The sequence below is a fragment of the Morus notabilis genome, unplaced genomic scaffold (genome assembly GCF_000414095.1).
Source record: "Morus notabilis unplaced genomic scaffold, ASM41409v2 Scaffold1479, whole genome shotgun sequence".
NCBI lineage: Eukaryota > Viridiplantae > Streptophyta > Magnoliopsida > Rosales > Moraceae > Morus > Morus notabilis.
In genome coordinates this window covers 6,641-25,275 of record NW_010365450.1, presented here as the reverse complement: position 1 = coordinate 25,275, position 18,635 = coordinate 6,641, and the positions used below count along the sequence as shown (strand labels likewise).

At 35.3% G+C, this 18,635-nt stretch overlaps 3 protein-coding genes across 3 annotated transcripts; 2 read left to right on the top strand and 1 right to left on the bottom strand.

Moving 5' to 3' along the window:
- Positions 1-79: 79 nt before the first annotated feature.
- On the top strand, positions 80-1,148 carry LOC21384540 (short-chain dehydrogenase TIC 32, chloroplastic; the record flags this gene model as incomplete). Its single annotated transcript, XM_010108044.2, has 4 exons — positions 80-161; positions 300-387; positions 492-538; positions 727-1,148. Coding segments are annotated over 4 exons (412 nt in total), but the record flags the coding sequence as incomplete, so codon positions are not given.
- A 3,362-nt stretch (positions 1,149-4,510) lies between these two features.
- LOC21384539 lies at positions 4,511-8,942 on the top strand. The gene is made up of 12 exons (XM_010108043.2): positions 4,511-4,727; positions 4,822-5,072; positions 5,636-5,709; positions 5,797-5,891; positions 6,178-6,275; positions 6,426-6,509; positions 6,793-6,873; positions 6,993-7,076; positions 7,208-7,303; positions 7,952-8,031; positions 8,165-8,253; positions 8,436-8,942. The coding sequence occupies exons 1-12, from the start codon at positions 4,592-4,594 to the stop codon at positions 8,774-8,776; spliced, it is 1,509 nt and encodes a 502-aa protein (XP_010106345.1). The 5' UTR covers positions 4,511-4,591; the 3' UTR covers positions 8,777-8,942.
- Positions 8,943-12,822: 3,880 nt separating this feature from the next.
- Positions 12,823-17,338, bottom strand: LOC21384537. Its single transcript, XM_010108041.2, has 8 exons — positions 17,056-17,338; positions 15,647-16,858; positions 15,159-15,249; positions 14,892-15,049; positions 14,738-14,789; positions 14,322-14,401; positions 14,133-14,226; positions 12,823-13,959 (listed from the first exon to the last, which is right to left on the bottom strand). The coding sequence occupies exons 2-8, from the start codon at positions 16,799-16,801 to the stop codon at positions 13,385-13,387; spliced, it is 2,205 nt and encodes a 734-aa protein (XP_010106343.1). The 5' UTR covers positions 16,802-16,858; positions 17,056-17,338; the 3' UTR covers positions 12,823-13,384.
- Positions 17,339-18,635: the final 1,297 nt, after the last annotated feature.

Genomic DNA, 18,635 nt, shown 5'->3' with positions numbered 1-18,635 from the left:
GGATTAAGTTTTTAACTCTTTTACTAATTAGCTTTTTTTAATTAAGTTTTGGGATTAAATTTGTCTTGGTTCTGACCAGCCATTACGATGCGACACGTGCATATGCACTCTCGAAGCTTGCCAATGTTCTGCACACCAAGGAACTTGCTCGGAGACTCCAGGTTGATGATCATTAAAAGACAAAATCCTTGTTTAGAATCATAAAAAAAAGTGTATTTTTGTTTTCTTCATAATTTCATCAATAATATATATTTTGTTTAAAATTACCAATAACATTTTTTTTTTTTTCATTTTGGCAGCAAATGGAGGCAAACGTGACAGTAAACTGTGTCCATCCAGGAATAGTTAGGACCAGACTCACCAGAGAACGCGAGGGCCTTATTACAGGTTTATTTCATTTCTTAATAACTAGCTAATTAACTTTAAAGTTTATAATTAGTTCGCATATTTTAATTAGTTTACTGAAAAATCTTTCTTTAAAAAACATGTAGATCTGGTGTTCTTCTTGGCTTCCAAGCTCTTAAAGACAATCCCTCAGGTAATTATATATAAATCCAGTTCATTTCTTAATCTTCAAAGTTTGCACAAGTATTCTGTAATGTTATTGTATAATTGTTCCGATCGCTATAATTTTTATTGTTAATTTAGAAATGATTTAATTTTTTTTTTCTTTTGGGCTATTTTATAGTCATTATTAACTATTATTATTAATTAATAATTGTTTAGGCTGCCGCAACGACTTGCTATGTTGCGACGAATCCGAGGCTGACGAAGGTGTCTGGGAAGTACTTTGCTGATTGCAATGAAACGTCGCCGTCGAAAAGGGCTTCCAACTTAAGCGAAGCAGCTCAGTTATGGACTGCCTCTGAAATTATGGTTTCTAGAGACCCCAAACCAATTCTTCCTGCAATCAGCGCCTGAGCCCCACAAGAAAAGTTAGAAAAGTACATGAATTACTAAAGAAAATATAGACATGAAAATAGTATCCATATGCATTTGCATGGTTATATATATGCAATATCATAAATATTAGTTGTTAATCTAGAGAGATAGATGTAATCTATATATTATATATATTGAGAAACCAAACGTAGGTAGGAAAAGAAGGAATATGTCACCAGAATATACGATATAGACAGCTTTTAATATAGTAGCTTTTAGTAATATGTATGAGTTATATGATGATGGTAAGGGATATATATAGATATAATTATATGAAAGAAGGTTTGTGTAGTGTTTGTATAATATTATCGTGGCTGCTGTTTTGTATTGAATTTTGTTGGCACTTGTAAGTTATGCAAGTTGTTTTATTGAGTATTTTGGGTTGGACTTATCATGAGACTTTGGTACAATGATACAATAATCATGGAACAAAATTTGATTTGTTATATTATTGGGATTTGATTGAAGAAGAAAGTTATTGGAAACCCTAGTTGGGTACACTTCTATTGTTTTTAACTTTATATTAATGGAGTATAGTACACACACGTATGAATAAATAATGATGGTTTATTTATATTTTTATTTATTATATAATGGAAAATATGAAGAATAAGTGGGCATTAAGAGGATGGGGTCGGTTAAGTATGTGGTAGGTTGATTTTTTGAAGAATATCTTCGGGGTCTTAGTGATGGTATGGGGCCTACTAACATGCCCCAGGGTTTTATGGAGCCCAATGCATGCGTTTAAGGAAAGAAAGATCAAGAACATTTATATATTTTACACGATCCCTTCTCATATATAAACACTGTTTCCCACTTTTTTTATTCTTCACTATGTACATATATGTGTGTGTGTGCGCGCGTGTTATATGATGAAATATATATATATATATATGTGAGAAATATTTGTGGTCATATTTTATGGTTGGAGCCAAATGTCCTAAAAAAAAAAAATTTATTATTTGGGGGCACTGAAAACAGCGGCAATATATATGACTATGTCGTAGTGCTGGTAGGCTGAAAAAAGAAAATTAAGGAACCATATGTGTGTGTATATATATACACATACAGCTTTATCAAATTAGAGCGCCATAAGAATTTGAAATTAAAGGTATTATGTTTATGAAAGTTCTAGTTTGATGACTGTTTCTATCATTATTCTATAAATGGTATAGCAATTCTAATATATATGTTAAAGTAGCAACGTCATGTTAAGGTTAGGCGTCTTCCCTATAAGTCACGCGATTGAAATAGACATGTATTTTACCTGATCATTTGATAAGTTACTTATATATACATGCACGTCTCCTTTTCCTGATGATGGATTACTGTTCTAAATTTTGAGACATTTTAACGTCAATGCTTGTGCTTTTTTCTTGTGTATTTCATATCTTTAATCTCTGTTAGGGATATCAACTACTTCTCCCTACCTTATCTCTCCAACTTGCTTAATTGCTATTTAATAGGCTGTACTTGCAGTTAGATTAAAATCATAAACCAAGCCCACGAGCATGCATGGAACGTACAATAAATGTGATGATCCCATCCGGAACAGGAGGAATAAAATTATGGCCACCTTCAGTTCAATGATTTGAATTTTCAATTCGATCTGAATTCAACGATTTGAATTTTCAATTCGATATGAGATGTGATTTTATGTGAGAGCTTTTAATTGTAGTAAAACAAGTTAGATGTGACTTTTTGTAAAAACTTTTAATTATAACAAAATTAAAATTGAAAATTTGAATTGATGAAATGAACAAGACCTGTATAAAAGAATCTCTGTCTTTTTTTTTTTTCCTTCTATTGAAATAAGAAAGACCCACTTGACAGCCATAAGGAATTAACCACGTTTTTCTTTTTGGCTAGAAAAATTTACCATGTTTGCTTCATGGTTGTTGCAGATGATCATTAATCAAACTTTCAACAAGAATCTACTAGTTGTCTCTTTTAGAAGTTATTAGCTCAGTTGTACGTCTCAAAGTGATACCCCATTTGACGAAGATAATAGTAATTTGTGGCCCCAACCAGTCGGTTGTGGGATTAAATTCGAACAGTGACAAAAAAGTACCTACTGGGAGAGAAAAAAAAAAAAAGGAGGGTAATAATTTATTGTATGATCCAAGCAAATGAACATGATCTTATACCCTGTTACCTAAGTATTAACAGAAAAATTTGTCCTTAATATTTAAGTCAAAATGTGTTCTCTCCCTTTTGTTGTCTCCTTTATTGCCTCCCCAATTCGTAGAAGATAGTCAAGTACTTCATAAAGAGAGAGAGTTTTACCTTTTTCAAGTTCTGTTTTGTATAGTCATATCTGTGTTAGTATTTGTCATTTTTTACATATTTTTCTTTTCTTATTTATGTAATTTGATCTAATCTAACGTTAAAAAACAAGCATTGCTGATAAGAATATCTTAGAGATGAAGAATTACTATAGGAAGAAATGACACAGCTAGAGACCAAAATTAAGAGGAGATAAACAAACCTTTAAAAGACATGCCCATCAACTTAGACTCATGTTGGCCGACATTTTGGGGAAAAAAGACAAAGAAAATGCTTTTGGGGAAAAAGAGACAAAGATCATGCTAACTTACATGTGATCTTTTGAAAAATTTTCACTGTGGATTATGGGAATGTATTCATTATATATAATAGCATGCTAACTTCATTATATTAGGTATCAGTGTGATATGATATGTTATTTTTACTTTTGTTTTGCATAATACTATTTAAAATGTTAAATTTACTTTCTCTCATAATCATTGATTTTTAAAAGTTATAAAAATACATTTTTATTTTTAAAATAATTAAAAAATGTAAAAATTGTAATCATTACCTGAAAAAGTAAATATTTTAACGAATAACAATCAAGTGTCAAATTTCACATATGTTATACTTAGTGAAAAAATTTTCATAAAATATAGCACATAAAAAATTTACCGCAATAAATATTATTGTATTAGATAGTATTTTTTACATTCAAATATTAAATTTATAATTGACCCATCAAATCAATTATATTTGTACCCTGAATTTGGAATGCTAGGCTTTTGAAACAGATTAGGGCAAAATTTCTTTTTGGGCTCATTAATCTCCATCGGGCCATTTGCAACTTGGGCTAGGTCATCTTTGGTGAGCTTCGGCGTGCAAGAGTTGTACACGGGTGGTTCTGCAGGTCGTATGGGTCGCCGCCGTCACAGTGGGTCTGAGCGGAAACGTCGTCGCCTCGCCGCGCTTCTCTATATTGTTGCCTTTTTTGAAACGTAACCTTGTGTGATATATCATGTCGTTTCTTGATATCTTCGTCGTTCTTAGGCCAGAGTCGTTTTAATGTCCTTTCTGTATTTTTGTCGTTTCAAAATGCCGTCATTTCCTATATCATTGTTTCTTGGCAATAGTTGTTGTTTTGGAGATTGTTGTCGTTTCTAGTTTTATGTCCTTCTTTATGTCGTTTCATGGTTTTTGATGTCGTCCATTTTATTGTCGTTTTCCGCTACAAAGCAAAAACAGCCACCTAAAACCCAGACTTCTCCCGAAACTAAACCCCCAGAAAACCAAACCACAAAGAAACCACCTCTCTCGCTCGCTCGCAGGCAACGCCCAACAAAAAGAAGAGAAAGCTCGTGATTTTCATTTCCCTCCGAAAATGGCGACCGCCATAATCCCAGAAACCGCAAAGAAGCTCTTAACTCCCGAAACCCTCCGCTCCGCCGCGAAACAGTCCGTTGGCTGCCTCGTCGTCCCCGTTCGCTTCCGTCGCGCCATCAAAAAGTACATCCGAGGTCTCTCTCTCTCTCTCTCCCCGTTTCTCTCTCTAAATCCATTTCTATCGTTGTTTTTTGTAAACATTTTTTGATGGTAGGTTTTGGTTTTCAGAGCAAGAGGACCCTCACACGAGAAACAAAGTACTGAGGCTGTCCCAATCGCTGAACGAAATCAAGGGGGCGAGCCTTCAGATAACGGCTGCGGCTTCGAAGGATCTCGTCGACGAGCGTCAATCAAGGCGGTGGAAGATTCAGAGCTCCTATGGCGACATTGGACTCAAGTACAGAGACGATCAGACCATCGCTTATGTCGCCTCTCGTATGCCCGCCGTCTTCTCCGCCTGTTACAGAGTTCTCTCCGAGGTAGCTACCTTTGGACTTTCAATTTTACCATCTGGGTGTTTTGGAATATCGTGAATTATGGTGAAAATTTTGAGAAAATGTTGTGTATGGATGAATTAAGCATAGTTGGGTTGGAAGTTCTAGTTTCCTAAAATTCTTGATTATAATTCGGAAACTTTGGTATTTGAGAAGTACATTTACTTAATGAATTATAGTATTTGTTACATGTGTAAATGCGTTTGATTGGTAGTGTCTGAGGGGGAGAGAGTTTTTGAAGGATGAAAAGAAGAGGATAGTTAAAAATGGGAATGGCACAAAAGCATTTTGGATCTTAAGGAAGCAATAATATTTTTGTTTTTTTAACTTGTACTATATGAAAATGGAATTGAGTCAAAGACAGTATTTCAAAAAAGAGGTTACCAAAAGCAGATTCTGGCGTTTTTTTTTTCTTCAATCCATATTCGTAAACCTTGATTTGAATATGAAACCTAACAGAATTGCTTTTGATTCTTTTCTTTAGAGCCATTGAGTCGGTAAATTTCCGTATATTTATACATGTTTCTTCAAAATTTATCTATATTCAGGTCCGCAGAAGACTGCCCAGCTTCTCTCCATCAACCGTGCTGGATTTTGGTGCTGGCACGGGTTCAGCCTTCTGGTGAAATTCATATATATACAGAACAACATGCTTATGAGATTATCATTATAATCTTTGGATTCCCTTAATATAAATTGGATGTCATAGGGCTCTACGAGAAGTCTGGCCACAGTCCTTGGAGAAAGTCAATTTAATAGAGCCATCCCAGTCTATGCAGCGTGCAGGCCGGAGCCTAATACAAGGTCTTCATTTTGAATTGAGTAATCTATTTCCTTTGAGATCATAGGGATGACGATAATGCAAATAGATGACCATATGATTATAACAACTGAGGTTATCTTTTACCTGTGATATAAAGTTGGATTATTTAAAATCATGTTTGTAGTTTTTCTTGACATTGAATTTTTTATGTTATTCAGTGTTATTTGGTATGTTCTGATTTTTTTTTTTTTTTTTTTTTTCAAAGTCCATGCAATAAAGAATCTATGGTGGACCAAAATTCTGACGGTGATGTATTATGAGTTTTAGGATTGAAGAACTTGCCACTTATTCATAGTTATGAAAGCATTGAAGCTCTATCGAAAAAAATTAAAAAGTCAGAAAGAAAACACGATATTGTGATTGCAGTAAGTTGTTTATTATCTTTCCTTATTATTTGTCTTTTAGTCACCATCTCCCTTCTTCTTCAACCTCATATGATCCTGTAGAATGAATTCTATGCCTTGGATATGTGACCTTTATGTCGATACTTATCAATTTCTTTTTCTTGTTTGAAGTCTTATGTGCTTGGGGAGATTCCGTCTTTCCAGGACCGAATAACTATAGTACGCCAGCTTTGGGAGCTTACACAGGATGTTCTGGTAGATTTTCAGCCCGTATGATTAATTTAAAATCTTACCATGAGAATACATGACATTGGCAAGAGAGAAATTAGTTATGATCTTGTATAGGATGTTATACTTGATGTAGAAAAAAAAAAACAAAGATTTCTCAAAATTTAATGTGTTTTAAGTGTCTCTGATTAATAATACCGGAGATTTGGTAAAATTGAAGGAAGAGAATGTTGTGAAAAATGCATCATGTAAGTTGTAACCTTTTTTTTTCCCCTAATTTTATTTCCTTTAACATCCAAATATTTTGTAGGTTTTGGTTGAACCTGGAACACCGCAAGGATCTAGCATCATATCTCAAATGCGATCGCATATATTATGGATGGAGAAAAGGGTAAATAGCTCTTCACTAATTTTTCTTAGGGACAAGGTTTTTGTTCTGTTTTCCAATGCCATGTTCGTAATCGTAGTTTTCTTTACCTTGTGTATAATATCTTGTTCACGATTTCTTAGAAATTGCGGAAATTAAAAGGCAAAAACGGTGAAGCTTCTAAGGACTTATTGGATCCAAAAAGTGGTGCATATATAGTTGCTCCTGTGAGTATAATAGCTCTTCACCCTTATTTTCCTCTGTTCTTAGCCCAAAACAAATTTACTGTCTTTTTTTATTTTATTAATTGTAGTTTTAATTGTTTCTTATGAAATTATTCTCTTTAATTGTGATGCAGTGTGCTCATGATGGGGCATGTCCGTTGGAGAAAACAGGAACTTACTGTCATTTCGTTCAGCGCTTGGAGAGGACGACTACTCAGCGTACATACAAGGTCTGTCCTAACTCATTAAATCATGTCCTACAGTGAGTATGCACTGTATTGCTTGCATAAAAATTATGTGATTTGAAATATATCCTAGCATAAGAAGTTTAAAAGTAGACATTCATTACTACGTGAAAAATAATACGTTTAAATTGACTATATATTCACTTGACACATATACAATGAGAAAAAGGAAACATATATGCAAAAGGAAGTTTGAACAAAACTAGATTTTGATCATTTGCTTGTAGCATGTTCAATTTGAGTTTTGACTCATTAGAAACATATGCGATCATGAAGGAATTTTAAGCTCTGTGTGTGTGTGTGTGTGTTTAAACCTTGTGTCTTAATGAGAATGTGTGTTGATGCTTGTCCTATAATACCAATAACCAGTAAATCTCCCATGGAGTAAAATAGTTGTCTTATTTCTCTAGTTTTGCTATTTTTCCCCCATCCTATGGTCATTTTGTTCAATTTTATTTGAAATGTCAACCGTGGCACCGAACCTTCAGACCCTTTGGTTTTCTGAAGCTGCATCTTGTTAAATGCTATGGGTTCATTTTGTTCAATTTTTTAACCTTTTCTGACTTGCAGTGATATCACAATTGGAGCAAATAAATCTTACTGATAGTCAACTCTTTTTTGTGGCCTTTGTAGCGTTCTAAGGGTAAGGTTTTACGTGGCTTTGAGGATGAGAAATTTTCTTTTGTTGCTTTCAGGAGAGGACAACGACCGAAGTGAGTTTTTCTTTTCAACTAGCATGCGTTAACATTTTTTAAATTAGTCATCTTTGACCATTTGATTTGAGGCGACTTTTACTTGCATATTAGTTTTTCAAAATATTTCCTAATTTTAGGTGTCGATGTGCAGGGAAGCTTGGCCACTTGATGGAGTGAAATTTGAGACATTGAAGGAACAGCTTGCTAAAAGAAAACCAGAAGATGTTGAAGTTGATTATGGTATTCTTTACGTCTCTGCAACCTTACTTTGTTTTACAAACTTCTCAGAAAATCTCCACGATGAATATGATTATTTTTCATGGATATATTAGCATCTTTTGACACTATATGTACATTTTAGTGCACTGGGAAAATTATAAACCACAAATTTCCCACTCGATATTGGTGTTTGACTTTACCAGATGACTTGGTTAAGCAACAAGAAGAACTTGCTGTTGTCCCATCTGAGGAACCCGACCCAATTACCTATGATTCTGAAGAAACGGAAATAACGGATGTTGAGGATAATGATGAGGCTGAAGAAGAAGAAGAAACAAACCGTGCTGATCTTGGGGGCGGTTGGGGTAGAATTATCTTTTCGCCTATTCGAAGGGGTAAGCAGGTTTCACTAAACGTTTGCCGATCGATGAAGCAGGATGGTTCAGAGGGTTCATACGAGCGAATAATCATCACAAAGAATAAGAACCCGATCTTACATCGTCAGGCTCGGAAATCCCTCTGGGGAGACTTGTGGCCCTTCTGAATTTTGAAAATCATCCATTCTTTCCCAGTAATTGTATATTAACTACTTAAAATATTATTAATTCAAATCCAATTTTGTTTTCTTCATTTGCCTTGAGAATAAGGTTCTCTAAATGAAGTACACTCACTCTTATGTTTACACTACCATCAACCCACTATAGTAAAGAAACCCCCCGAGTGTCAAGTCATATAGGACTAGTGCTCTTTTGAAGGCTCATTATTGGATTCCAAGATTGCAAATGAAACGGATTTGGTATCCTCTTCTAGCCATTTTTATCAGGTGTTTTTACATGTATTATTGGCTGGATTGGGATGATTTTGTGGTGGAAATGTGTGAGGTCATTATAGGCAAGAGGTGGAGCTTCAAAAGGAGAGAAATATTCCCTCCAAGTAGTTTGAATTTTGGTCTTTGATGCTGGCGTGTTATGTTAGGTGACGTTTTCAGTGGTCTTTGGTGGTGTTTTTCTCATTTTCCGAGGAAGATTTGCCTAAGAGATGAATACATGGAGTTTTGGAACAAACCAATGAGAAGATTTTGCTGACTTGGTATTTTTGGGTGAGTTAAAAGGAGAAGAGCCATGCATTTAGAAAGATATTTTGCCTTCTTTGGTGTATAAATGCCTTGAGATTCCTTAGAGGGCTGCACGTTTTTTACCAAAGGAGAGGAAGAAAGAAAGAACTATGTTTGGCTTCTAGTGCATAGGTGTGGTAAAAATGGGCCAATAGGATTTCTAGATTTTTGGTTAAAAAATTCTGAGTAATAAAATTGGGTTGGGTAATTTGTATTGGATTTGTCTAATTTCCTCCGCATGTTATCCTAATTCCTCATATACCCGATGCCTCTTTTAAGTAGGCCGAGCGTTTAATTGAACTAGATAAAATGGGTCAATTTATTTTTCTTGGCCTTCCAACCCACGGCCATGTAAAGGCTCCCGAACGTGGCTTGGGTCCACGTACCATACCTTGAGTCGTGTTGCGGGATTTGGGCAGATTCCATAACGTGTGATTTTTCGAGCATCAACACATGTCTTCCTCTTCTTGATCTTCTACTTTCAAGTCTTTTCATCTTTTACTAGTGCTTGGCCTCGATGTCTCCTTCAAGTCTGAATTCAACGGCAATCTCCCAATAGAAATCTCTCATCTCTCCAAGTTGGTCTCCTTCCGTCTCTCTTAATAATATCCATTTTCTTGTTAACATTAGGGCATCCACTTTCAAAGCACTGGCTCACAACCTAACCAACCTCGAAGAACTCAATCAACAGAGTACTAACTTGAATTTTATTCCGTCTTATCTATTTTATGAATTTATCATCTTCTCTGACATCTCTTGATTTTGACAGTTGCAATTTGCCTCCGAATATGCCAGAGACCATTTTCCAATTGCAGGAACCTCCAAGAGCTGCTCGTGTTTGTCCAACAATCTTGCATTTAGTGGATCTCTTCTCGAGTTTAAATTGAGTAGTCTAGTTAGGACGTTGGATCTCTCTTTTTAACTTATTTCTCTATTGACTTGAGTTATCTACTCAAAAAGGTCAGGTCCTTGTCACATTTGTCTCTACGTCAGTGCCATTTTGTTGGGTCATATCCCACATTTCATGGTAATCTCACACAAATTGTTTCTACCTTTCAGACAACTATTTTCCTTGCCATATCCCGTGGTCGTCTTTCGATCTTAAGAAACTCCGGTTCTTGGATGTTTCATTCAATAATTTCATTGGCCAACTTTCAGAATATCTAGTGGGCAACATTTCTTCAAAAAATACCAACTCAGCCCAGCCCATCTATCCTGGCCCATTCTCTTTGGGCCCGTGCCGGTCATGGGCCCAACCCTCAGCCCAGCCCATTCCACATGTCAATTTTTCGTGCGCCATGCCATAGGCCGCCATGGAGTGATCCATATGAGCCTATTTATAAGTCATGATGGGTTAGACTATCTTAGTCCATCATCCATCATGAGTTTAAAAGTTTAGATGTGATGAGTCCATCTTGACACGACATTTTGTTAATTTTATTATTTTAAAAAAAAATATTTATTATTAAAATTTTAAATAAATTAACAAATATGAATAGTTAATAGAAATATAAAAAAATATATTTTATTTATGTCTTATTCTAAATATTTTCAAGTAGAATCCACTGAAACAAAATCTGAATAAAGATAAAGGGGTACGTTTACAATAAAAGGGTACATTCATAATAATTAAAAAGTTTATATATGCATATTTTTGAACGGTGTAAGCGGTTTAAAGAATTTAAACCATCGCCAAAAAAAACTAGAATAAGTATTAACTAAACCGTTTAATAATTCAAAAACAATTAACGATTTGACATAATTTAATTTAATTCAGTGGATTTTTTGAACACCCCCTAATTCGAACGGCTCTCCGAGCTCGAAGAGCTCTCTCTTTCTGGCAACAACCTCGTTGACCAAATACCAGCCGAGACAGTTGACTGCCGAAAGCTGGAAATCCTCAACCTCGGAAACAACAAGTTTTCAGGGGAAATTCCTCCGAATTTGTCGTCGCTGATATGTCTGAGTTTCTTGAAGTACTTTCCCAACCTGGAAGGACTTTCTATTGCGAACAATCTCTTCGCTTGGAAAATCCCAGCATCCATTGGCTCAGTTCGCAATCTCAGGGTCTTTAACTTCTCTGGAAATCAGTTTTTGGAAGGTTCACTGCCACAGTTGAAAAGGGTTGAGCCATCCCATACTGACCGTCCAAATACAAGATGGGATCCCTTCGTTAGGATTGATAGGAAAAGGAGGCCTAAAGTGTATGTTATTTAGCTTAATTAAGACTTTATTTATTTCACCTATTTAAGTTTAGAATTTAAATTTTATTACAGTACGTATCAACTCGAATCAGCGAACTAAACGGACCTTAAATGATACGGGTCTCTCTATCTGGCTTTGCTATATTAGGCTATATAAATATTAATTTCAATATTATCTATTATGCACCGTCAATTTGATTCCTCATTCGAATGTGTTTTACATAATTTGTCTTCACTCATTCAGAATGCATGTTTATCTGGATGCCTACAATGTGCCTCCATGCAAATATTTCTTCTCAGTCCTATAAATAATAGTTCTTCAAATGTGGCATTAATTAACTTTTTCCTTAATTGTTGTGCTGAAATAACTTTTCTCAAATGCGCATATTTAAACAATATTTTTTCTATAAGCCTTTCAAACAATATTTTCTTATTATTGTTCGATTTCTGTATATTTATGAAATAATAAACCCAAAAAAAAAAAACAAACAAACAAACAAAACTTTTAGAAAATTCTGCATCCGCCTGCTTCCAACCAGTCCCATGTATAGGATGATAAAAATAATTATAAAAAAAATTGAGAGAGAGGAAAATAAACCAAGACTTGAAATGAATTAAAATTAATAGGTTAATAGTTTACATAAGTTAATAAATATGCCAAATTACTGTTTTTGTCCATAACTTGTCTGGTTATGAACCATAACTTGACAAGTTATTGTCCATAATTCACAATTTTTGTCCATAACTTGTCTGATTATGAACCATAACTTAACAAATTTGTTCATAACTTATCTGGTTATGAACCATAACTTGACAAGTTATGGTCTATTAATTTCTATAACTAAAAATTGACCTATATACTATTTCAAGCTTTTCATATTGGCCTATTTTCTACTATTTTTGAAAAAAATTAGTGAATGATAGGTAACAAAAGCCTCGTTCGTTTTGTTAATTCGAATCAAAACTCAAATTTTTACTATAATATTTTCTTTTATAAGAATTTAAATTTAATTTTTTATGCTACAGTATTTTCTCACACTTAAATTTACTTTTTAATTTAAATTGAAAAATCAAATTAACAAAAACAAAATAGTACTAAAATCTCATAATGCTCTTACATGGCATGGTTCCGATAAATCCAAAATATACCACAAACTGAGGACGCACAATAGAACATGGGAACTTTTTACCGATAGTACGTGCTTCTAAAAGTTAGATTTGATTAAATTCATAGCATAAAACTGACAGAACTGATACATAAATATAGCTGGGATAATAAGGAAACAAAAATTCCATAAATGAAATTTGAATAAACATACAATCATTCCCGTATAAAGGTATGAGGAAAAGGCCCACAGACAAACTGTATTATGCACACAACTTTGTAGTCTTCGTATACAAATTACAAACACAAGGGACCATTGCCACATGCAACCTCAACCAATCTTGGGCTGACAGTCCTTGAGTAACAAATCAAAGAATCGTATGATTGACCTGTATTATATCCATGGAAAACAATACAAAACAGAAGGATAGCAACGCCCAGCCAGCCAATCAAACTGAACCGGTCTGGGTCTACAGTTTGGATTAGACAAACCGCTGCTTTCTGTGTTATTATCTGACTTGATCTTGTTTTTATATAAATACACTTGTTAATCCCTTAGTCCCTTAGTCATGAATAAACGAACCCCTTTTCAATAGACTGTTATATATCTATATTGCATTTGCGTATATGCATATACAACACAATTTGATTCTAAACTAACTGCTTTTTGCAGCAATGTGAAATTGCCGCTGTTCGAGAAATACCAACCTATCGTGAAACTGAAAGGTTTCATATGCGAATTGGCAGCCCGTAATTGAGGAAGGTTCTAATCCGTCCATCCCAGCCGGCGGTTACTATCACAAGACCCCACATGTGAGGAGAACCGGACATACTCTGCAAAGCGCTCTTCAAGAACCTGAACTTGGAGGTAAGCGTTGTGGGAGAGATTGCCATGGGACTTGAGTTGACAAGTTTTTCTTCGGGCCAAGTTGCGGTTCCCTTTGGCAAGGACTCCAGAAACCCACGGAAACAATCGGGCGAAGAGATGGGCACTTTCTGTTGTGGATGCTCCTCAAGATAGGGATGCTTTTGACCATGCTCGAGTCCACTTCCTCGCGTGTCCCCAATGAGTGCTGGGGATGGAATTGCATCCGGTGTAGTTTTTGAACCACACCAAGGTATTGCAATCGATGCATTGTGCGACAGGAAACTCTCAGAAGACCATATGTTCTTTGTTCGCGAAGAAGTCTTCTCTTGGTTCGTGTAGTTCCAGATGTAGACATTTGAATCCTCGGTTGCCGAGACAATGTGTTTCCCATCTGAAGTAAATGATGCAGGCATCTGGCTTCCTGCATTTCGAACACCTAAACACAGAGAAGAAAAGAGATAAAATTAGGTTTCATCAAAATAGGAATTTTAAGCAAAACCACATAAGAAAGATCATAAAAGTTAGTGGTAACTAAGGAAACCTATCTATCAACAAAGCAGATGAAAGAACCAAGATCTCACATTGACAAGATATAAAGTTAGCACGCACCTCTAAATTTGCAGATGACATTGTTCCCACAGACTATACGGACTAACGAATCGGCAGAGGTGACCATGACTTTGTTTGAGTCACTTGGAGTAAACTGAAAACTCAGAAGTTAGTACTCGGTGGGTGCAAGAGCAAGAAGGTGAAATGCAATCTCACTTAAACAAAATGACTTTTTAATGATTCAACAACCTGAAATCCAGTAATCCTCTTGCCTGCTGACTTCTTTTTTCCTTGTAAGAAAACTTGAGCATCCAATTGCAGACAATTGTCTACAAACACGGTTAAGATGAACTTGAAAAAGGAGGAAAAAATATCCAATCATTTAAATGAAATCCTTACAACAAATTTAAGGATTTCTTTACACATCTAAATCCAGATTAAAGATGCATCACACAAAACTTCATGCTTGCTAGTCTAGATTAAATACATCAAATGGTATCAGAGACCAAACCGATTCCTTTTGTCTATCTATTCCACTATTTTCTTCCTCAAAAAAATCAAACCAAAACACTTCAAACTTGGCTTGGATCCAAATCTTCTATTAGTGCTAAGCAAATATAAGCTTTAGTGAAGTAGCGGAATAGTGAAATGAATTTGGTTTATACCTATGATATTATAGAAAAGACAGGTGCCCGTCATGGTGCCAACAATTCCCCCCTGCAAGTATTCCAATCGACCCGTTAGATGTAAGATTAGTCAAATAAATTGTAATTATCGCGCTTAAGTTATCATTTCCAAGGAACAAATCCTCTGACAGACCTTTCCATCAGGGCGATAGGACACAGCAGTGACTATCTCTCGAATATCAATGTAATCAACAACCCGACAGCGACGAACTTCCCAGATGCGAACTTTTCCATCTATTGAGCCACTGATGAAATAATTATCGTCCAGCGGATTGAAATCAACACAAGTTACTGCATCAACCAAAACAATTTAATGAATAAGCAATCTGAACCAAATTGAGGAAAAACACTGTTTGGCAGGACAGCTATATTGATCTACCAAAAGCAACAAAAGGCTCACCATAATTATTATGAAAAAAAACTCTAAGGCATCTATCACTTCCCACTTGCCACAAACGAACCGTCTGATCAATAGAAGATGAGAGCAGAAACTGCAGGACATATAAATAACATAAAAAAAGACATTGATATCAGAAAGTTCAGCAACTGATAAAAACAAAAAACAAGCACACTAATGAAGAAGTACAAAACAAGTTCTTTAAGTTAGAGCAATGTAAAAGCTTTCAAGTAAAGGGAAATGCTAATGCTAGGGATCCCAAGTCATCCACCAAACTTTTTGCGCCAAATGATGCGGCAAGACTTAAAAACTTTCAATTCTCAGTATACAACTGTCCATAAACATATACAAAAATTAGAATATGACACTTCACTTGCCACATCATTCCGAACAAAAATCACCTGGGATTCCTAGTATTTTCCTCAAGTAAAACTAGGATAAATAAATAGCTCAAAAAAATTGCTTGCTTATGATGATACTGAGTTACTAACCCCTTTGCTTGACCATGAGAGATCCAACACTTCACCGCTATGTCCCCGGAATTCATGCAGAGGCTTGTCCAGTATATTGAAGATTGTAGGAGGGAAAATGATACAAGCTGAATTGGACGATCTCCTTAACTTATTTACCTTACTGTGTTTCTCTTTATCCACCTCCAAAGGACTTAACTTGGACAAGTGATCAATTGTGAAACACTGGCACGAAGAATCACCAGCAACGTCGAATTTCTTTGACCTCTCATCTTCATTCACTTTCCATACACGCACGATACCATCTTCACCGGCACTTGCCAAGTAATGTCCATCAAGACTGAACTTCATTTTAAGTATCGAACCCTCGTGCGCTTTAAACTCTTGTCCAGCATGAAGGCAAGAGAGTTCCTTGGTCCGCTTTTTGTATGGATAGACCTGAACCCTCTGCATCCCCGTTCCGATCTTCGGCTGAACATCACCGGGACTAAGAACAGCATCTCCATTCGTATCGACAACGCACATCCCAACACCTAATCTTCTCAGCCAACCCTTCTTGACTTTCTTTCTGACATCAACAAAGTACCTAGCATCCTCAACCGAAAGAGACCGGCTGTGGTCTCTCCGAACCTCCTCAGAGATTCCCGATTGCTCCGAACGGGCTACGCATAACCTGCCGACCATTCTATCTAGGCCAAATTCCTCCTTCAAAAACTCCGGTCCGTCATTCGAATTCCCAACTTTACACGAGAAATTCTCTTGCAGAGCACCGTTTTCCATCGAATCCGAAGCCTCATTCGATGAGGAAGACACGCTACTAGACTCGCTCAACGATATCACCTCTTTGAAAACCGAAAGTCTGAGCACAGTCCCACTGTTTTCCTTAACTCTATCAACATCCAATTCAATCTCATCACAAGAAAGTCCTCTTCTTTTGTCCTCATTCGCAATAAAATCCTCAGTCAAATCCAAACCCATCCATCTCAAGAACTTCCTACGCCTCTCCATAACACTACCCAGTTTCTCAGCCCAAACCTCGTACCTTAATCTACTCGAAACACTCGATTTACAGTCCTCGGAGCAATCAGAATCCCATTCAGACACAGAAGAAAGGTCCTCACGAGCATCATAAAATTGATCCTCTCTCTCATCACTTAAAATGAAACTGCCCATCATTTTTTTTTCCTAAATTTTTCCAAATTATTTTGCTCTTATCCCATGAGATCGGAGATCCTGACCCAAAAATAGTAGGAAAAACAATCAATAATTTCAAAATCATATATTTTCCCACGACCCAGAATCTATTAAACCAGCCCCAATAAAGATCTGAACAAAAATTCTCAAACGGTAACAAATACGATAATCCCAATTCAGAAACGAACAAACATATTTGAGAAACAGAATGATGGGTTTTTTTTTTTTTGGCTCACCTGGGCCACCGTGAAACTTTGGTGAAGACCCAGAAATCCACTCTCCGCATAGGGATTTCCACTTTCCCAAATCCTCTCTCTTTCTCTCTCTAGTCTCTGCTATTCTCTCTCTCTCTCTCTCTCTAAACTCTCTGTTTCTCTCACACCCACTTGCGGAGGCAAAGAATATTTGACAAAACGAAAACTTATAAATCAAAACAGAAATTGCCTCGATGTGGGTGCTAGAAGGAAAGAGGAGGAGGGCAAAGTCACAAGACTCGAGAGTGAAAAGTGGTGCTTGTTTGTGTTGTGTCTTCCAGAAATTATTTCTTATTACTTTTATTTTGGGAGTATTTTTGTAGGATCATAAAAAATTACGAGTATTTTTTATTTTTAATTGTTAAATTTATATTATAAATGATTTATTCTGTATATTTTTTATATAATTTGATTTTAATTAAAGATTGGTCTACTAATAAAGAAGTCGTAAGGAGAAAGTCTCTTTATTTTAATACAATTGTTTTATGAAGAATTTTTTTTTTTTATACACACAAACAGAAAACATACACGATCTCATCTTGTAAATCGATATTGTTTGCTATAGACCTCGGCGTTTTTCTTGAAGGCTTCGAATTTTTTTTTTTTTTTTTTAAAATACTTCGAATATAATTTTGATGTGATTTGTGTTAAAAAACGTTATCGCACTAATAGAATATTTTTTCATCGGATCTTCTTCAGTACGTCAACATATCAGTAGACTTATATCCGTCAAATTTACATAAAATTGCATAAGAATCAAAAAATACGTAAATTTAACGGTTAAAAACCAGATCTACAGGTAAGTCAGACGTACTAGAAAATCTTCATTTTTCTATATTATTTTTATTTTATTATTGTTATTATTTCCCTTATTATTAATTTAATAAATGTAGTTCTCTAGGAGTTTGTAGCTCGCTTTCTCTCCTTTTCCTAAAGAGTGTGTCTGATTCAACAATCTACCGGTTGGTAATGTAATGTTGTGTTGGCTCTTTTTCCCTCAGATTTGGTTGGTTGGTCCATTATATTTTAAGATTTTATTTAAAATAAAAAATAAATAAGTAAAAAGTGGGTTTTTGTTGTTTGTTTTAAGATTTGGTCTTTGTTCTAATTTGGATTCTGAGCTTCGTGTGACTTTCCATTTCCATAGTTGTTTCACCCCACAAGAGGCCGGGTCAAACATTGAAACTTCTTCTTTATTCTGTGATTATTTGGAAGAGAAACAAAAAAAGTTGACATTTTGTAAACTTGTTACAAAAAAATTTTCCTGAAAAACGTATGACGGTAAACCTTTATAAGTTCTATTTAAATTCATTTAGATTCTATTTAAATTCTTGTTGCACTTATTTAATGTCAATTCATAAAATGAGTTGTTATCATGTAATTGATAGAGTTATCATATTTTAACTAACGAAATTGGGAAACGACCACTATGTTGATAAAAACAAATTAGACGTGTCATTTTTATTTTTTATTTTTTCTATACATCAAAAAGGCCTAATTATAACGCAAAAATGATTTTTCATGTAAGGTGTGTTTTTATATCTTGCCATAAAATTCTATTC